Source organism: Nelusetta ayraudi, unplaced genomic scaffold (assembly GCF_046127955.1).
Source record: "Nelusetta ayraudi isolate G7.1 ecotype Tasmania unplaced genomic scaffold, CSIRO-AGI_Nayr_v1 ptg000116l, whole genome shotgun sequence".
NCBI classification, from domain to species: Eukaryota; Metazoa; Chordata; class Actinopteri; order Tetraodontiformes; family Monacanthidae; genus Nelusetta; species Nelusetta ayraudi.
In genome coordinates this window covers 273,620-294,330 of record NW_027466166.1, presented here as the reverse complement: position 1 = coordinate 294,330, position 20,711 = coordinate 273,620, and the positions used below count along the sequence as shown (strand labels likewise).

The following is a 20,711-nucleotide window of genomic DNA, read 5'->3' as shown; positions in this document are numbered from 1 at the left end:
TGGCGGCGGGTGTGAAGTCACTGAGGAAAGTCGCGTACGAGAAGTGTTTTTAAGAAAAGAATCCATGTGGCTGAACTCTTCCGTTCACAACTGCCGAGCCCCCCCCCCCCCCCCCCACCTTCCCTCCTACTCGGTGCTCAGTGATGGCTCCTCTGCTCTCCGGGCGAGCCGGAACACACGAGCTGTTGGGGGGCAACCGCATGTAATTTAGTAACGGGAGCGGAGGGCTGGTGGTAGTGGTAGTGTTGGCGGTTGGGGGTGGGGGGGTCATACGTACACTCACGATGCACCTTTCGCGTTATCTAGCGACGTAAATTGATGTGAGCTGCTCCGGTGGCGTGAAGTTTGAAGTTTCCAAAAACACGAGCCGTGATTTTGAAGGCGTGAGAGCGTCCCCGTGCTGCTTTCCTGTGCGAAACACCTCCAGACATGGAATTAGTTTGGGTGGGTGGGTGGGGGTGGAGGCACGAAGGCCACCTACTGCAGGATTTTGAGCTTGACAGCTGCCTCCTCCTCCTCCTCCTTCTCCTGGAGGTCCGGCCCGCGAAGCCCTGTCCTCTCCCCGCACAATGCACGACACCTGATGGATGCGTGAGAACCTGTGTGTGTGTGTGTGTGTGTGTGTGTGTGTGTGTGTGTGTGTGTGTGTGTGGTCGCTCGCTCGCTGTTTCTCCAGTACGGGGGCGATAGCCGACCTTCCCCCACCGTCGTCCCACCCGCCCGGGGGGAGGGGGGAGTCCTCGCCCGGTTCACCTGCCGACGTTGCGGCTAGTCAACGGCCCTTGCGGCGGCGAGGCGTTAAGACATATTCGGGACCACCATCGTTCAACTCACCTTATTTCTGTTGTCTGCAGCCCAGCTCGTCCCCCCCCCGCAGACAGACACACCTGTCCGCCAGGTGAGTGCTTCTCGTGTGTCGTGTTTGCAGCTGGACTCTAACGCCAGGCCTCTTGTCTCGTCGCAGGGGAAGGCCACCGGGAGGAAAGCACCCTTATGGCTGAGGGCGAAGTTTCAGAGACTTTTGTTCAGGCTGGGCTGTTACATACAAAAGAACTGCGGAAAGTTTTTGGTGGTGGGCCTCATGATTTTCGGAGCGTTCGCCGTGGGCTTAAGGGCAGCTAACCTGGAGACGAACGTGGAGAAGCTCTGGGTGGAAGGTAAGGACAATTTTTTTTTTTTTTTTTCCCCCTATTTCAAGGAACATTGCTATGCTTTCTTTCCTCTCATTTCCTTACATCTCTCAGCTGCACATGTCTGGCTGACAATACGCGACGAGGACGCAGCCTGCTGGTGCCACTCAACACTCCAGAGAGATTGTTAGGGTTCAGGCTGTGGTAGGAAGCAGAGAGGAAACCAGAGAATTATTGAATTACACTGATTTACAACGACACACACACAGTCTCCCCTTGAAGAAGAAGAAGAAGAAGAAGAAGAAGAAAAAAGAGTCCTTGTCAGATGCACGCACACACGATGTGCCGGGGGTAACTGACTGCGCTCAGAAGGAAGGTTGTAATTAAGTTCATAAGCAGCTTTCGGGGCAGAGGGAAATTTTCGTCAAAGCCGCCATTTTGTGCGAGAGTGCGTGAGTGTGCGCGCGCGCGCGTGTGTGTGTGTGTATATGCGAGTGTGTGTCTGCCTGCCTGCCTGCCTGCCTGCCCCCAGCAGTTGAGCGCTCTGGAGACGGTGTGTGTGGTCTCCTTTTGGACAGCTCTCAACTTTCCAAAAAGATTTGTCTCCGGCTGCAGGGAAAAAGCGGAGCAGGCGCGGGAATCCGCCTTTTCTGTTTCCCCCCGGAGCGGATGACTGCTCGTTCGCTTCTCGTGATTTGTGTTTTAAAGATAAAACACCGCCACCGAGTGACACTTTCTTGAGGGAGAGCAGAGAACAGAGCCGTGTGTATGGGTGGTGCTTTGTGGGGTATGGGGAAGGGGCTGTGCTTTTTCTCCCCCCCCCCTCCTCCCTCTCCCTTTTTTCCCCCCATTGATCCGCATTCCTGCACTTATGGCTGGGGTTGACTTTAGGAGGCATGCATGGAAGAGCAGGATTTCGCCGCTAAGACATAGAGTAGTGTTTTGATTTTGTGCATTAAAGGTCCAGTCTGTAATGTTTTCGTAATATGACAGAGATCTGAACGTATTGTGTATGTTTTGTTTATTTATTTATTTTTACGAGATGAGATCTCTGAATGTACGTAAATAGCTGTTAGCTTCTTCACTTGCTAATGGTAAATATGGGTGTTTTCATGATACATACGGGTCCGATTGAGGGATTGTGATTTTTACCCTCATGTCACAACTGGTGTAAGGAAGACGTGAGTTAAAGCGCGGCATCAGAATGGATTCACTCTGGAGAGGTAGAAGAATTTTGCTGATGAAAGAAAAATGTTCCTAAACTGCCTCTGAGCCCACCTGTTCTCTGCATGGTGGGTCATTCAGCCTCGCTGGTCCTATTCTGGTTTGTTTTTTGATATCTGAAACTAAAGTGACAACGCAGCTGCATACATGACACACCCAAACCTGGCATCGGCATGTAAAGTAAGTAACAATGAAGAGGTATTAATTTGTTTGCAGTGTGCTCCAGCACCACTAGGCGCTGCTAAATCTCACACACTGGGCCTTTAAGAAAAGAAAACAACAACAAAAAAAAAACCGTCTTTACTCATCTGTCCCTCCTCGACTTCTGCCTTCTGTGTGGTCGGAATTGTCTCAAATGTGAAGCTGCTCAACGCCAACCAAACATGTAAAGTAGACTTTTTCTTTGTTGACATCAGCCTGTCTACTGTCGCTGCTTTGCTAATCTGACCATGTGTGCTGCTGCTGCTGCGGGGGTCTGACGGACAGCGTGTTGCTGTTATCTGTGGCACAGGCGCAGTCAGCGGCTGTCGAAGCGGAGGGGAGTCTCTTTAGTGCAGGACTCCTGATTGGAGTCAGAGGAACACATGGCTCTCACGCCCTCTTTCACATGCTGGACGGCTGCTGCATCATGCTCTCAAGCAAGCGGCCGCACATGAAGTGGAGCGTTTTGCTCGTCGGCTTCACCCGTTTAAACTGGAAAAACTGGAACTGAAGTTTATGACGAGGCTTCTTGCAACTGGCATTGCTTCTGAGTGGTCTTTGCATGTCCGGATGCCCCGGGTTGTATTTTTAGACTTCCTTGTAAAAATGATTATTTACATTCAATCACTGGGCACATGGGAGGAAAATACAGTCACTAACAGTGAGTTGTACGGAAGTCTCTTTTTGACCGTATTTCCCCATGAACACGAGTCCTTTCTTAGAGGCCTTGAAAAGGTGGTTCATTTTATTTCAATTTAATTTTTCCTGAAGTCCATCATTTCAGTTTTTTTTTTAACCCTTCATGCTAGTTTTTCCACACAGTTTCAGCATATCACCTGTGTGTAGTATTGACTTGGCTCTGTATTTTGGGAACTTTTTATGCAGGTTTGGGGGCTTTCTGCCATCTTAGCTTTCTTGTGTGTCCCCTTTTTCTAACTTTTTATTTCTGAGTGGGTGGGTGGTTTTGTCAAGTGATGTGCAGGTGGTCCCCCCTGTGTTCTCCCAGAACCAAAATGTTCCTCTCGACCCTCAAAACATAAATTTCATTCAACTAACGGTCAGATATGTGCTTATTACTTAATTCTGCCTTTCCACCTCTGGATGTAATCGGGCATCGATCAGTTTAGTCAGTCATCATTATTTTCTTCATTCCTGTGTCTGTGTAGGTTCAGTTGTTCAGCTCATAGTTTTCAGGGTTGAGGTGTGGCAAGCTGACTTTGTTCCAAGTTGTATGAAGATGTCTTTCCGATAAAAGTGTCGAAATCGCCAAGAATGAAGTCTACTCGCTGGTACCTTTTGCGAGATCGGTTATTCATAAATGTCTCCACGGGTTGTTTTGTACCGCTTTAACTGCAGGTACATAACATTTATGGGGACATTACTAGTGTTTAATTCCTTGGCTCGGACAGACTTTGACCGCTTTTGGCTGAGGCAAAGTGTTTGGCACAGGTGCTCGTTGGGTGTGACAGACAGACGGTCACCTACCTGGAACCTTCGAGGAACCCGCTGGTCGACGTCTCCGACACGATGTTCCTCTGGCTACGCAGGGTCCAACCTGCACGCACGCACACACACAAACACACAGCCGCTGACAAAGAGAGTGGGCCGCAGTGGTTTCCTAGGCCCCGGTACATGAGGGGTTCCAGATGTTGTTAGGGAGAGATCTGTTTGTTTAGATTAGACTGCACAGCTGAGAGATAGATTAGTTCTGCCTGAACTGTGGAACGCTGTGCTGGGCCGTGCTGGGGGACTGGCCCATCGTGCGGGAGGAAGAAGAAAAGAGAGGAGGAGAGGACGGAGCCAGTGTTTATGCTTCGTGTGGAAGTGCCCTCCGCAGGCGACCCGTGGACAAACCCGACTGGAAGCTGTGTGGCCTGTGCACACACATACACAAACAAACACACACACACACGGACCGTGCGCTCCCCAAAACTGCAACCGCTGTCATATCTCCCGATCGCACTGCTTCCCTCCTTGGCCTGCATCTGCGGCCATCGTGCACGCTCTGCGCTCGTCGCACATGTGGCCGAGGCCCAACGCCGCGCTGCCGCGAGCCGTGTTTATCCTGCGCACCGTCACGCTCTGCAGGTTTTCCGCCGGCCTCGTCGCCGCCGCCGTCGTCTCTCTCACGCTCTCTCTCACACACACGGCGCGCAGTCAACGCTGTTTATTAACACAGAAAGTTCTGTTTATCAGGCAAAGTGACAGAGATCTATGGGGAGCGAGGCAGCGCGCCCATTCAAAGAGGCGATTGTGTCAGGCCTCCGAAGACGAATGAAGGTTTGACTAAACATTTCAGGAATGACAGTATTTATTTTAGCGGCCTCTTTTTCTCGCTTCGCATTTTAGGGCGGACGGTGTCCGATTTGTAGATAAGCGCTGTGTTTATTTCCAGCGTGATGATCACCGGAAATTATTAGCTCACAGGGGAAGTTGTAGTATTGTGCACTCCTTTCCTGAACTCCAGGGAGGCAAGCCCTTATGAAATCTCTCTTATTTTTTCCCAAATCTTCATTTTCACTTCAAAGTTCTTCTCCTACCGTCTTTGTTGTTTTGTTTTTTGAAATAAAAACTTTTAAGGCTAATTGTGCTACAAGACAGTCGGTGCTGTGTGGTGTTTTTTTTCTTCTTGTTTTTCACATAAGAAAATAAGGGGAAGGAATGGATTTCTTACATATAGGTTTCCAATCGACAATACGTGCAAGTGTCTGTATTTGTCTTCTTAGTTGGCTTCTTTCCAATGCATGCATTGTTTTGGGTGTGGGGCGGCAGTGTTTGTGAACTGACGCTGGGGCGGCCCTCAATGTCCACAAATGTTTTCTCCCTCAAATAAACATTCCTCTTCCTCCCAAAAACATAAATCCAGTCAAATAACATCCATCTCTGTGGCATTCCGTGTACAACAATAGATTCTATTTTCATTGGCCAGTTCTGTGATTCGTCCACTAGTCTGTGATAGTGGCAATTATAGGGCCCTAGTAGAACTGCTGCACTCTGAGTCCATGTGTGTGAGCGTCCTTACTTCCAGAGAGCTCGAGACTCCAGGTGATCTTATCCTAATCAACAATAAGCCGTGTGCAGGGAGTGAAAATGAGGAGGAGAAGAATGAGGCTCCCTCTCAGAGTCGCTCCTGGCCTCACGTGAAAGATCGAGCCGTCGCTGTTGGCATTCCAGTTTAAGGCAAACACTGGGCAAATTGTAAAGAAAATAGCAGCGCCGTCTGCCTCTAATTTAAACGGTATCACATAAACATTGGCCTTCCTGTCGGACACCAGCTCGCTTTCTGTGCTGAAAAGTAAGCTGGGGATGTGGCGGCACAGCAGCACTGATGACAGCCAAAGAGGCTGGAGAAGTTAGGTTATTGAAGTTGCTGTGGGTTGCAGACAAGGTGGGGTGTCCAAGGATGAACATGGGACCAAGTTGGGTTTGTGTAGGTGTAGGTGCTTAACAAAGAGACGCCAGCCGTCCAGTTTTCACGAGAAGAGTCTTATTTTCATTGATCTTCACAGAGATGTTCGTGAGTGACTCAAGTTGGAATGAGTTTATGCTCCTCAGATTTATGGCCTGGACTCAGGTTTAGGGCAAAGGGTTGCAGTCTCAAGGCCATAGGCTGAGGGGAGGCCCCCGGTCCTGGAGTACTTTCAGGGAGGGAGGGGTGAGTGTGGAGGCCAGGGGCCATGGGGGTAGACCCCTGGGACCCTGAGGTCATCTCCTAGAGGCCCCGCTATTTAAAACCTCACCTGATACTCACCCTGTGGCTTGGGTGCAGAGTGAAGGCTCACAGCAGCAGAGTGGATTGTGCATGCGTGTTTTTTCGTGCGTGTGCACGGTTGTGTGTGTGTGTGTGGTGCGGGGAGACATCCTGAAGAAGTTGCAGCTGTCACCAAGCATTGTTTGCATCCTGTACGGCTGTAAGTGTGAGTTTATTAAAGACAGAGCGCGAGGTCCTCGTCCCAATGTGTCTTTAACCTTTTGACTTTTGTCCTCCAGCAGAGGGCAGTCAGTCTAAAACCATTTCCATCTCCAAAACGACTCCCTGCCTCTAACTGCCCAGTAAATATCCAGGCTGCAGCAGAGTGGATGCAAAATGTTCATGTTCAATGTTCTCGTTACAATTGTAGAAATTAAGTGAGGAGGTGATGTTCCTGCCACCAGTGTTGTTACAGTGAGATTAGTTGAGCTTGACCACTGTTGTCTAAGGCCGTTGTGTGCTTGTCCACTGTTTTTATTGTGCACTTTGAGATTTGACCGCAGATGTAAAGTGCGTTATAAATAAAATCTATTATTATTATTACTACTACTCCAACCTTTGCTTTATTTGCTTGCTACACCTTTCAAAGTATTGCTAAAACAGAGAGCCGTAGAAACTGCCCCCTTTTGATGTCATAATAGGGACTTTGTGACATCACTTCCTGGTTAGTGGCACAAAACTCTTAGTCCTATGTTCACTCTGTCTTCATAAAAACCTTGTTCGTGTCTCTACCCAGTGTTTTTGTTGCAGGCTGCGAGCGGAGGGAATAGTCGTTTTTTTAGAAGCTATTTTTCATGTTTTTCATGCTCAGTCAGTCACAGTGGTTGTTTTGTTGCTTGGCTGCTGACAACAGTGCAGAAGTCTAACTCCAAGGGCTCTCAGAAGAAGCTTTGACGTCCTTTCTTGTGGATGTGCCGAGGAGGAGGGGCGCTTCCAATGTGGCTGAGGGGATCGCGGTTTGCCTGATTGAATAATAATAATTAATAATAATAATTGGACTTTTGATGTGCATGGGAGCGCTGATACATGTGTGAATGCATGCATGCACAAGCGCGCTCACGCACACATGCACGTTTGCAGGAGGCATTCACATTTTTTGGCATAGGGAGTTTTCTGTGAACGAGTAGGTGGTTGACCAGGGCCGACATGCCAGGCTATTTTGGCGTCCCAGTTTGATTTATACGTTTTTCTACTCCTGCTATTCTCTCCTTCTTCTCCGCTTTATTTATTTTCCTTCTGATTTTTTTTTTATCCCATCCATTCCTTTTGTTGCTCTCCAACATTCTCATTCTGCAGCTGCAAGTGCAGAGATACAGAGGTGGTGACACCCTGGGCACTCGCGTTCATGCACCCCCCGGTGCATATATCGCAACACAAACCATTGCATACACACACACAAACACACACGTTCGCCCAGGCGCAAACACATGTCTCGTTTCCCAAACTGGACTGATTTTGTGTTTATCAGTTGGCTGCAAACGGGATCAGGCGTCTATAGGAAGAATAACATTCCTGTGTGTTGTGTTAAACTTTACGAGTTGATGAAAAGTGCAGGCTGGCTGGCTGACTGGCTGGTTGAGGACTTCAGTCACGATACTGTATGCAGGCACAGAGGCAGTTTTCTCAGGCCGATTTGCCCCCTACCCACTCATGTGAAGAACAAATTTATCTATGTGGACCTGCAAAAAACAAACTTTACAGAAATTGTTGTTGTCGCTCGTCTGCTGCGCGCACTCCCCATTCACCGGTGGGCGACATCCCCGGATGCCTGCGAGCGTTCTGTTTACATTTTGCATTCTTCGCCGCGCTCTTATTCAAAAAGCAGAGCCCTGCGACTGACCGACCACAGGAGACTGTGATGAGAATTACCCACCCCTCCCCCCGACTCCCTCCCTCTCTCTCCCTCTCTTTCATATACCTCTCTCCTCTCCCGGCTGCCTGAAAGCTCTCCCTCTCCCCCTCTCTCTCTCGCTCCCTCTCTCCTCCTCCCCTCCTCCCTCCCCCACGTCCCTGGCTGGAGAGAGTGGCCTCAGAATGCCAGATGTATTACAGAGTGAGCCACGGCAATGTAAACACTCAGGCCTGCCATGAGAGCAGGGTGGTCTGGCCCGCTCTCCCTTCCATCCCTCCCTCCCTCCCTCTCTCTCTCCTTCCCCTTCCCCTTTCCTCTCTCCCCTCCCTCGCAGCGGTAACTGCCAAAGGGGTGGAGAAAGTGCAAAACAGCAGAGGAAGAGAGTGTGTGGGTGTGTGTGTGTGTGTGTGTGTGTGTGCACAAGCGTGGTAGTGGCGCTGCGGAGGGAGACGCTGGAGTATAGTAGCGGTAGTGTGTTTGTGTTTTGGCTGCGGTGCCCGCTGCACGCCAGCTCGGTGGAGCCCGGGTGTGGATTGATGTTTCTCAGGCGGCCGCGTGGAGAATTTCGCATGCAAACACGCAATAAACAATTTTTTGCGGGGGATTTGCTGAAATCCTGCAGCCTCCGCCTCCCACCCTGGCACACGTGGGCCCTACGTACCACAGCGGTATAGTTCATCGCCATTCCTGCAGCGCGACGTCACTGGAAGCCGGCACCGGCGGCAAACTGCGTAACAAATACCACACATGCACATGGCGAGGCGCAAGGATACGAAGAGAGAAATATTTTGCCACACAGATGACGGAGAGGAGGGGTTTGGTGCCCCAGATTCCCGAGAAGGATGTTGGGAACAAACACTTTAAATACACCATGAAGGGTAGTTAGGAAGCAATGCATGGTGGGAGTTGATTTGCCGAAACTAGTGGTGGCCCAAATTTGAAATTTCTGTTTGTGTTCTGTCCAGACTGAGTCGGCCGTCATTTTTACACATTTTGAACGGCACAACTCAAATTCATTCACAGTCCTAATTGGACAACAGCTCTTTCTTACTTCCTAGTGCACAGTATGTCGGCGGCGTACAGTCAGTGCACACCAGCTATGTTCTAGTACAGCTTAAAAAAGTCATCATGGGGGGGGGAAAGTACAGCATCGGTACCCTAGTTTCCTATGAGGAAATTTTGATTGTACTCTCAGAGACACCTGTGATTTCAGCTGGTGGGCCGCTGGGGTGCTCAAGCGAAGAGATGTTTTGCTTTGTTGACCTGCTGTTGGAGGGCATCATGGAATTTACAAATGCCCGTCAAACACATAAACAACTGCGAGAAAATTGTTGGCATCATCAATCATCTAAAGACATTGAACAAGTGTTGCTGGCAAGCATTTCAGCTATTTCCTGGGATGGAGACTTTGTGAAAACATTTTCTTCCTTCTGAAAAGAGGTTGTCGCGATACATCATATTAAGTCATATGCACTTATCCAGCAGTAATTCATAAATATAGTCCTCATACCCAAGATCGCTGACAGTTGAAAGACAAGTTAGCTAAAAATAAATCCAGCTTTGGCTCCTCTCTGTCCTGCGGCCGCTGCCTCAGCGTCCCCCTGTTCCAAACTTTGGAATGTGTGATTTCGGGATACCTAGAATCACGGGCCATCTTTCCGGGAAATGACAGGCAGATGGCTCGTTGAGATCGGCCGCTCGGGCTTATGTCACGGTTTGTTATGGCTGTGCCGTGGGCCAATCACAGCGCAGTAAAAAGAAAAAAGTGGAGCATGGAGTGAGCACTTACCCAGCTGGTGATGGGCAGGCACTGGCAAGAGGTGTAAAAGTGAGAATACTCTCCCTCCCCCAGATAGAGAGCTGTGTTTGGTAGATCAGACAGCTTATAGCAAACACTTAACTCTTGTTTTTTTTGTTTTTTTTGTGAAATTACTTTTAAAGCTGCCTTTGTGTTGGCCACATATATCAGCTGCTGATGTTTTCCCAATGGATGCTTGCTTTCTATCACAGTTTTCATCTCCTTCTACTCTCTCCAGAGCTCTCTGAATCCATTGGCTTTGAATAGTTTTTTTTTTTTTTTTTCCTCCAAGGGGCGAGGTAGTGGGGGGTGCAGGAGGCGAGGGTTGGACCTGAATGAAGGCAGCAACGTGGAAGAATCTGCCCATTGAGGAGTGTGTGAATGTACACCTCGGGCCCAGGGGAAGCTTCATTTGGAGCCAGCCGACTGCTAAATACACCCATTTTAGGGGCTGCATTGGCTGGACAGGTGATTAGCATAATCAAGGGGCGAGGGGGAGCCATGCATATGGTAATGCCAGAGTGTTTGTGGGTGTGTATGTGTGTGTGTGTGTGATGTGGGTGGAGTTTGAGGGAGGGTGGTGGCAGCTGGGGCGTCGTACTTGTGTCAGCAGCGCGATGTGGCACTTGTTGTTTAGAGCGCCGCCACCTCCTCTACCTTCAGCCCCCCTCCCCCCTCCACCCCAACCCCCGCCCCCCCTCTGTGGTGCCGGAAGGAAAGAGAGGAAGGGAGGGAGGGAGGGAGGATTGGAGGGAGGGACGAGGCAGAGCACGATGGCGAGAGGGTTAGCTCGCCTCGGGTCAGACGGGGTCCCGTCTCTCAGTCTGAGGCCTTTCAGCACGTATTTGTGGCTTTGCGAACACCTGCACGATGGAGAGAGAGAGAGAGAGAGAGAGAGAGAGAGAAAGAGAGAGAGAGAGAGAGAGACTCACATTGAAAGTGACGATTAGAAAAATAAATGAAAATGCCCATTAGTACTGTGCATGCTACAGCACTAATAGTCTGTTTGGTTCCTTATTTGGAAAAAGGCATGTTTTTTTTTTACCCTGTTTTTTATTACCGTTGGTAGAAAAAAACCTACCGCTTATCCGCGAGTAGAGTTCTAGGCGGTGCTGGTGCTTGGACTTGGACACTCAGAAGACAAAAAAATTTCATCAATTTATTTAGCAACCTTTCAGTCCTTCCGAACCTTCTTAGGCATAGATCTACTGTATGTATCAGCAAATATTGTTTTTGTCTTCTTATTACTGTTGGTGCAAACCTTTCATACATTACTCACTACGAGTCACCTGTCAAAGTGCGGCAATAATAATGGGTGATGGAGGAAGGCGCAAGAAGGCGCTGCACTGGGGGATGGACTGAGGGTGACAGCAGGTGGTGGAAGGTGAGGCGGTGCATCGGGCGAACGGACGGGTATTTCCCAGTGATCGCACATCCAGCAGCAAAAAGACAGTCACCGCGCACATACATTGGTCACAGAAATGAAAGGCACCAGCACGCAGCAGTATTAGCCCAAAGCTAATTAGAATGTCCCACAGTTTTTTTAGTAGGTGAATACATTTGGACCTGTGCAGCGGAAATCGGCTTGATCAAAATGCTCGCAGCCATAATGTTGCATCAGACAACAAGTCTGGGGTGAATAACATGAATAAAGGAATGAATCTTACTTCACTCTTCCAGACAATGTTATGTCTTGGTAACCCAACTGGAAAGCTCCACAGCCGTTGGACGTTGGGCTACTGGGTTTTTTTTTCTGTGCCCTCGAGCGTTTCTGCTGCGGCTCCCCCTCTAATGTCCCTGCAAATGTTCCATATTGGCCCTTTAACTCAATAAGCCGCCTCTGTGGCCTTCCTTCCTTCGTGTATCTGCTCAGCTGCTGCTGCTGCAGCTCAGTTCAAATGTTTGGTCCACACCTCATGTCCTTGCGTTGGTCCGCCGCCCCCCCCCCCTCAACTGCTCCTGCCGCCGCTGTCCCCTCGGCCAGGGGCCCTTCTCGTCCCCCTGGTGGTATCGGGGGGCCCCTGGCTCTGGGAGGTCGCCGGAGACTTGGTGGCAGAGGGGTGACCTGGTTTCGGGGGGCTTCCTACTCGCCACAGGGGGTCCCCGCTGAGAGAGGGTCTAATCCAGCTAATCCTCCCTCTGTGTGCGCGCTCACACACACACACACACACACACACACACACATTTGCACACACGTGCAGATGTTTTCAGCCACATGTGCATACGTACAGTGCATTTATGGCCGTATGTGGTCCGCTGATGTCAAGATCACGTGACGTATTAGACCAGCGAGAGTGACCAGGGGGGGGTGGGGTGGGGGGGGGGGGGGGGTTCAAATGATTTTAGGTTTAAATGCTAGTTCACGTGTTTCAATTCAGTCTGTTCCTCCCGTTTGATTTGCACTCCTCCTCCGCTGCTTCCACTTGTTTTCGCGCCGCTTTCCGTGTCAGGTGTGAGAGATTTACGGCGAGGGTGGGGTGGGGATTATAGTGCTGCTGCGGGCTGCTGCGCGGAGAGGGGAGAAAGTTGGCAAAGGCGAGAAGGGGTGGGGATCCCGGGGGGAGGGGGGTGTATAGCTGCACTGGCTTTGACAGAGGGGCCGGGCTGATTGCCATCATGATCCGGCCAATCAGCGCCCAGGGCTGAATAGAGAGCGAAGAGAGAGAAAATGAGGGTATAAAGAGGAGGGGGAGTGCGGAGCTGAAAGGAGGGAGGGGCCGTTGTCAGCTCCTTAGAAACCTGCTCTCTCTCTTTGGGTGCCCGCCGCCCCCCACCCCTCCGCTCTGAGAATAGGGGGGTCCAGGGGTTAATGTTATGCAACACTGTGAATACCCATACAGAGCGCTAATACTGCGATACACACTGCTCTCCTCTCCTCTCCTCTCCTCTCCTCTCCTCTCCCGCTTTTCTTTTTTAATCAGTGATAGTCAAGGACATACATGGGTTCTGGATTAGGAGACGCTGCGACTGGTTGAATGGTTTGAATTAGGGTAACCATTAGTAACCTGCTGGAATTTTATTTTGAGAGTGTTTTTAATATTTATTGACTAACTTCCATTTAAAAGTGTTGAAATGTCAGAATTGTTTCTTTGCAGCCAACAACAGAAATAGAAAATTATCAATCACTTGTGAAGCGCTAAATCACATCAAATCACATCCAGAGGCATCTCAAAAGAGAAAGCCAGCAGATGCCTCAAGAGTCCGCAGGAGGATTAAGGCCACAAGAAGTTTCCAATTCGAGAATAAAGTTGACATTTCAAGAATAAAGATGATTTTGCAATTAATGTCAACGTAAAGTAAAATACAAATTAAAAATGTCGAGAATAAAGTTGAAAGGCTCTTTAAAAAAAAACTTTAGTTTTTGCCAGTTTCCTGATTACTGTGTGGGTGAATCTTGTGGGATAAAGCTATTTTCAGCAGTTTACTTTTAACTGTGGGTAACTGGGTTAATCCACCATCCATCCAGTCCTACTTTATTCATCAAATTTCTACCTTTTTCACCAAATTTTGACTTTGAAGTAAATACAAAGCAGTTGAGAGACAAAGTGTCCTTACAGAACTATACACATATGAAAATAGACATATAGATTGTGTGGATGAGCGTTCCTATAGTCCATGTAACTAACATGTAAGATGGGACACCGTCTGCCAATAACTTATGAACTGTGGTCGTGTACCAGAGGTTGTGGGTTTGTAATGGGCTACCTGGGAGACATTTAGTAAAATTCCAGTGTGAAACAGGTTGCCCTATTTTGAGCTGCTGCACGTAGCCGCGGTGGGATTTGAACCTGCGACGCTGGCTTATAGAAAGCAAAGTGACTGCACGCTTCACCTCCTTTTCAATGGACATCCATTCTGCACCTGATGCTGAAGGTCCTTTCCGTTAGTGACACGTCTAGCCAACGAATGGAATCTATCACTGTCAGACTAGCTTAGCATCCCGGCAAGCTATTGGCCCAGCCATTATTCCTGGGAACATTTCTTTTTTTTTTTAATCTGAGGTCTGACACCTGGCGGCGGTCGGTTCTGAATCTCAAGATCGGAACCCGTACAGCTGAGTGAGAGCGTTGAGGCAACTTCCAAAACAAGTACTTCGCAACAAAGACCATAATGTAAAAGAGAACGTGGCTCCGAATGGGTGGTGGGGAGGGAAAAAAAAAGTTAATTGCTGACAAAACAAGAGAGCCTGGAAAGTGTTGGAAAGTCAGTGGCACTTTGTTTGAGGTCAGAGCAGCTGAGGCTGCAGCGAGACACCTCCAAGTTATCAACACATGCCGGGGTCAACCAGTTTTCTTTGGAGAGGGAATATGGGAATATGTGTCATTGAAGAAACACAGCTGTGTGTACACACGCTCGCGCGTGCGCGTGTGTGTGCGTACGTGTGCATGCTCGTTTGCTCGCACGCCCGCCCGCACGCACACACACACATATTCTCGGTCCAGCTGGGGTGTTAATTTCACCCCGAGGCCTTGTGAGTGTTGACCCCAAAACGCTGTAACCTTGTGAAGTGTGGAATTCTCTGCGCCCGAGGCCGTGATGTGCCGTTTCCTGTGGAGCGAGCGGCAGAGCGCATGACTGCGACTCGGTGTCCCGTTCCTCGCCGTAAATCCAAGACCCTTCGGGGTGGCAGCCGACAAGCTGGAATGCCTTCAGAAAACAGACGGCGCCCTTTTTTTCCCTCCTTCTTCCCTTTTTTTTCCCCCCCGCCGCCGTGTTTCCAAGCGGATGCACCTCCCGAACGCTTCGCCGCCCGCCTGGACTGCGCCTTGTTGACTTGTTAGTGCGCTGTCAGCGTGCTGGAGGGCCCAAATCAGTTCCATGCGCGGCTCCTTCACGGGGGGAGGCAGTCCTGCTGTCACGGTGGAGAGGCAGCGCAGAGTCCGGTCAGACCGCCGGTCTGCTGTTAATGATGAGTATTACAAACATGCCTTCAGACGGGATCAGATCGGAGGCAGCGACTGTTTGGGAGCAGAGAAAAAGAAATCACGCGTGTTTTTCCCTAATGCCCCGAGACACGAACACCCCCCACCCACCTCCTCCCTCTTTCCTCCATTGGTCTGACTGGGTGGTCCCCCCGCTCAGCAGAACAGTCCAACGCGCTTATGTTCAACTTTAATGCCATTACAACGGGGAGAAAATATTCAATCTGCGCCCGCCGCTGCGCAAATGGAGCGGAATACGTTCAATGGGATTAGGGGCGTGGTGAAATGTTACTTTTCTCACACAGTCGGCTCCTTTTGCCAGATTCTCTTTCACGGCGGGGTGCTGGGGGTGGCGGGGGGGGTCAAAAACCTAAAGATGGCTATAAATCGTGAGAGCTCTCGCTGGAAATTCTTCGTCGACTCCGCTCGCAAAGTCAGACTGGCAGCTGGAGAAGCCAAGGATGGACTTGGATGGACAGCTCAGGTGGAGCTGAGGACAATGGGGGAAATAACACGAGAGCGTTTACGAAGTCCGGAGAGTCCGGCCGCCGTTGTTGTTCACGTGTTTGCGAGAGAGCAGCCTGCCAGACTGGCCTTGGCTGCGCTCGGGTGGAGCAGGGATGGCGGCCCAAGGGCCTGAAAGGCTGCTTTTGTAGCCGGGGCTAGCCCAGAGCTCAGAGCGCACGCACAGGGCTTAGTCTCACCACGATACCAGGAGCAAAGCCTGGACCAGAGCCACCCTCGCTCTATCACACACACACACAGGCAGTCCGTCCCAACACATATGCAGTCAATGTGGTCTGGCGCTGCTGACTTTTTAGCAAATTTTCAAGAGAAATGCTGAGCTGGTTTGAGTGCGATGGCAGGCCGTTGGAGGGAGTTGGGGGTGTGAGGGGGGTTCAGGGCTGTGGAGGTGAAAGCTCCCTGTCAGCAAAGCACTTTTGTTCAGATACAAGTCTGATAATGCTTCAGCCAAGCTGACTTAGGTTTGGGTTTTACTTTGGCACACAAAACGACTTTTCCTTTTTTACTCTCCTTCTTCTTCTTCTTCTTCTTCTTCTTCTTCTTCTTCTTCTTCTTCTTCTTCTTCTTCTTCTTCTTCTTCTTCTTCTTCTCCTCATAGCGTGTGGTACAGATTGTTTGTGTTGGCCGGCACGGCATTGATTGCTCCTGTCGTCTGTCAGGAATAATATTTTAACCTCAGCGGCATAGAGAGTAAACAATTTTTGTTGATACGATGACGATGTTTGGTTTGTAAATTACGTTCACAAATTGTTTGAACAGAAAAATGCAATAACAAAGCTTTATGGTGTAAGCATTGTGTGTAACTTGTGAATGCTATTTTACACACACACACACACACACACACACACACACACACACACACACACACACACACACACACACACACACGTGTAGCTTCGGAGACATCCAGAATGTAGGGGTTAATAAAGACATAACTGACTTTAAACTGTACTTCTCAGGGTTTTAGTGAACATGCGTTGTCACAATTAAGAGCAAACAAAGTGAGGTTATAGCTTAAAACGTTGTGTCCGGCCAAATATGTAATGCGGATCACATCCAGTTACAAAATACCAGAGAGTCTCAACAATTTTGTGCGTTTTGTCTTGCCTTTGTCCAGTCGGTGGCCGTGTCAACCAGGAACTCAAGTACACGCGACAGAAGATTGGCGAGGAGGCCATGTTCAACCCTCAGCTGATGATCCAGACGCCGCGGGAGGAGGGCGCCAACGTCCTGACAGTGGAGGCGCTCCTGCAACACCTGGAGTCGGCCATCCGAGCCAGCAGAGTGCATGTTTACCTCTACAGCAGGTAAGCGCTACCGGTGGCGTTTGATGAGCCTCGCGGGTGGATGAGAGGGGAAGGACGTATTGGAAATGGGATGATTAAAACTTGAAAATGTCCGTAGACAGGGAGTCGGAATCACACCGTTTACCTTCAGAGGAGGCCACTTCTCTGTTTATGACTTTTCCATAGAGATGCACAAATGCACACAAGTAGGTTCATAAACAGAGTTACTGTGTGAGAAAACAAACATCACCAAACACCATCACCAATGTTGGTTGTTGGTGTTTGACATTTTTAAAAGTCAATCAAATAAATATCAACCATCCCTGAATATTTCAAACCATGGCATTAAACGTAATTGAATCGTGCTGTGGCCTGTGGTGCTGTCTCGTAATTAAAGACAAAAATCCTTATCATCCAGTCATCGCTTTACCCCCAAGGCTTTGTTGTGTTGTAACGCTGAAGTGAACGCTGAACAAACCTCCTTTGTTCCCTTCCTCAGACAATGGAAATTAGAACACCTGTGCTACAAATCAGGAGAACTAGTCACGGAAACCCATTTTATGGATCAGGTGAGGTGCAAAAAAAGAACTAATTGTCTCTGACTGTGTGTTTCCTCTGCCTTTTCTGACAACGTGTGTTTTCTTTTCCCCTCTTTTAGATCATTGAAAAGTTACATCCCTGCCTCATCATCACCCCTTTGGACTGTTTCTGGGAAGGAGCCAAGCTCCAGTCGGGGATGGTCTATCTCCCGTGAGTACGCCAGGGTTTCCTCTCGGAGGCAGCGGGATGCGTATCTGACAGTAGCTGCGTTTCCATTACAGTTCTTCGCAAAGTAAAAGCCATAGTTCTGAAATTTCGACAAAGTACAATTGCAATTTGCAGGTGTTTCCACTGAATGGTATGAAGCGCATAAGCTAAAAAAAAAATGTCTGTTTCCTCTGTCCAAACCTAACGTGCGATTTTCACTTGAACCGAACTGGTCATGTGACCTCCGCGCGTCACGTCCGGCGACACATAAACACGAAAAAAGTGTTTCTGTGACACTTTTGCGATGTGCCTCCATATCGATCCCTCATGAGAGCGTCAGAACCTTTTAGCCATATTTGAGAACTTTTTTCCAAATTTAGGTGTTTCCAGTGCCAGTTTTTTATTGCGATATTTAGGCAATTCTAGGGCTAATGGAAACGCAACTACTCACGGCTGTCTAAAAAAAGTTTCAAGAAAAGTTTGCACAGCATCACTTCGCCGAAGCCAGTCGGCCAATATGGTCCCGACTCTACCTGCACATTCAGTATGTGAAAGTCTCCTCATGTTGCTTTAAGACAGAAGAGGGAGCGAATCCCATCCCAGTGTTGTTTTCAGTCCTTCACTGGAGGCTTCTCATCCAAAGAGACACTGTGGAAGTGTGTGTGTGTGTGTGTGTGTGTGTGTGTGTGTGTGTGTGTGTGTGTGTGTGTGTGTGTGTGTGTGTGTGTGTCCTGAACTCGTCCTCTCTGAAGGCTCTATTGTAGTGGCTGCTGGCATGCGTATCGCTGGCTGATAGTTTCTCTGCAGCCCTGGGCCTCACACCATTGTCTGGCCCTTCTGTTGCTAATGGCCTGCTGCTACAGTAACACTCAGCGGACCTTTACCTCCGCATGTGCGTTTGCAGCCGTGCAGCGTAGCTCCGCTGCCATTCTGGTGGTTCGTCGTCGTGTCATGCCAGTATGAAGACACTCCGGCCTGATTTGTGGGTGTGTTTATATCTTTGTGTGTGTGTGTGTATGTGTTGTTGTTTTTTTTTTTTCTACTATGTTCTGGTTGGAAGGTTGGGAATAATAACCCAAGCCTGGTTGAGCACATACAATGTAGTCTGAATGATGGCGAGAGAAAGAGAGATTGGAATGTGCAAGGCACAGACGCACGGCCATCAGTCGGGCGCAGGAATCCGCCACTGTACCGTTGCATGATGGGAGTCGGTCTCCATTGATTGTTTTCTTTCAACACCCAGCGGGAAAGAGATAATTTGCCCCAGAATGAGGCACTTTTCAGAGGTAATTGCACCCAAATATCTGGCAAGCACAACCACCACGCAGTGTCCGCTCAGCTGCCCGCTTCCTTCATCAGCGTCTGAGGTGCGGCGCAGGGATTGAAACGGGCAAAATACCAACAACGCACACTGTAACAAAACCGATAAAGGAAAAAAACAATATGATCTGACTAGAGAGGGAAATTATCAATTGATTAACGATAAATTGATAAGCAGCAATTGTTCCTGAGAACCTAGATTAACCAATTAATTGCGACTAATTTAATTTTAATCGATTAAATTCTTAATCGACAATTAATCGATTATCGATTAATCCCTAGATCTGACGTGTCAGGATCTATATTTGATTTTCCTGATTTTTAGAAACAGTACTGTACAAAGTGTCACAAGCCCCTCCCATCACATTAAATCAACTTAATGAACTGGACATGCCTCTAAATAACAGGGAGCTCAGAAAAGTGAAGCGTGCAAACGCTCGGACACAAATTTGTGAGAAGACACACAAGAGAACACATGACCAGAATCCCAAACTTATCCTAATATACAGCTTTATTTAAACCCACAGAGGGGAAAAAGACCCTCTGCAATGGACCACCTTTGACCCCAAGGAGTTCCTGGAGCACTTGCGAAAGATTAACTTCCCCGTCGAGGGCTTTGAGAACATGCTGGAGAAGGCAGACGTGGGACACGGCTACATGGACAGGCCCTGCCTGAACCCCGCCGACCCCGACTGCCCCCTCACTGCACCCAACAAGAACTCTACCAAGGTAGGGAGCAGGGACCCTCTCGGCCCTCGTCACTGTTTCTCTGCAAGTCGCATTTAAACTTCGGCTGCTGACCGATATCCTCTCGCCTGTGGTTGTGCCAGCCATTCAACGTGGCGCGGGCCCTGAGCGGCGGCTGCTACGGCCTGTCCAGGAAGTACATGCACTGGCAGGAGGAACTGATAATAGGCGGGACCACCAAGAACGGCAGCGGACCCCTGCTCAGGTAACACACCGGCACTTAGACACACCGGCACCCTCATAAACGCTGCTGCGATCACTGTGGGGCTTATTCTGGATCAAGTCTATGTTTTTTGCTCTTTTTATACTGCCCTGTGTGTGTGTGTGTGTATGTGTGTGTGTGTGTGTGTGTGTGTATGCGGCATGCTGTAAATCTTGCAGTCATTAGCAGATTCCACTGAAATCTTAGAGCTCCAGCTGTTCCTGCTCAACTATGGCCGCCTGGTTCAGACACTACCGACACACTCACACACACACACACACACACACACACACACACAACACACACACACACACATTCACATGAGCACTTATAGTGATCTATTACCCGGCTAGTTTGTCCAAATACACAGAGATTTGGGGCACACGGACATGATTCCAGCTTAAGCACCAGGACAATGCATTTGGATTTTATGGTTACCTGTGGATTTAGAACATGCCCTCCAATAAATGAACATATAAGTCAATTATAGCGTCATGCACACTGATATACCTTTTCTATTACAGGAAAGTATGCAGCTGTACTGTGCTCGCTTCATTGCTAAATATTTGCTAAATTAAACTAGGTAGCAGACAAACTTATTTAAGCATTACTCAATACTTAAGTAACATTAAATGTCTTATATGTTGAGCGTTAAAAGGTGTAGCTGTCACACCAGCCAGCTAACATTCGAATGCTCTTGCTAGCTAGACTTCAATGGTGCATTTTAACAGATTGTCCGACGTCATTGAGTATGTTTTGTGAATATGACTCAATTGTGGCCTTGTCTTTGTGCCACTATGTTCCAAAAGTGTCACTTCCACTTGTGATTAGCAACAGTGCTACACATGCTAAGACTGGAGCGCCCACGCCAGTGTGCTGCGTTCAAGTTTACCAGTGGAATTCGGGGGAAACGGCAACAGTTTATTCAGCATTAGGACGTTTCCAGTAAAATTTCATAAACATGCTCATTTCGACACGGTGTTGTTGTTAACATGATGCACAAGCA

General features: G+C 48.9%; 1 protein-coding gene across 2 annotated transcripts in view; it reads left to right on the top strand.

Moving 5' to 3' along the window:
* The window catches only part of ptch1 (patched 1), a 50,538-nt gene that overhangs the window by 2,724 nt on the left and 27,103 nt on the right, over window positions 1–20,711 (top strand). For both annotated transcript variants that reach the window (XM_076049463.1, XM_076049461.1), the window contains exons 2-7: window positions 965–1,157; window positions 16,521–16,710; window positions 17,189–17,258; window positions 17,348–17,439; window positions 19,284–19,485; window positions 19,587–19,708. In XM_076049463.1, the coding sequence (XP_075905578.1) occupies window positions 965–1,157; window positions 16,521–16,710; window positions 17,189–17,258; window positions 17,348–17,439; window positions 19,284–19,485; window positions 19,587–19,708 (869 nt within the window). The remainder of the gene's footprint in view (window positions 1–964; window positions 1,158–16,520; window positions 16,711–17,188; window positions 17,259–17,347; window positions 17,440–19,283; window positions 19,486–19,586; window positions 19,709–20,711) is intronic.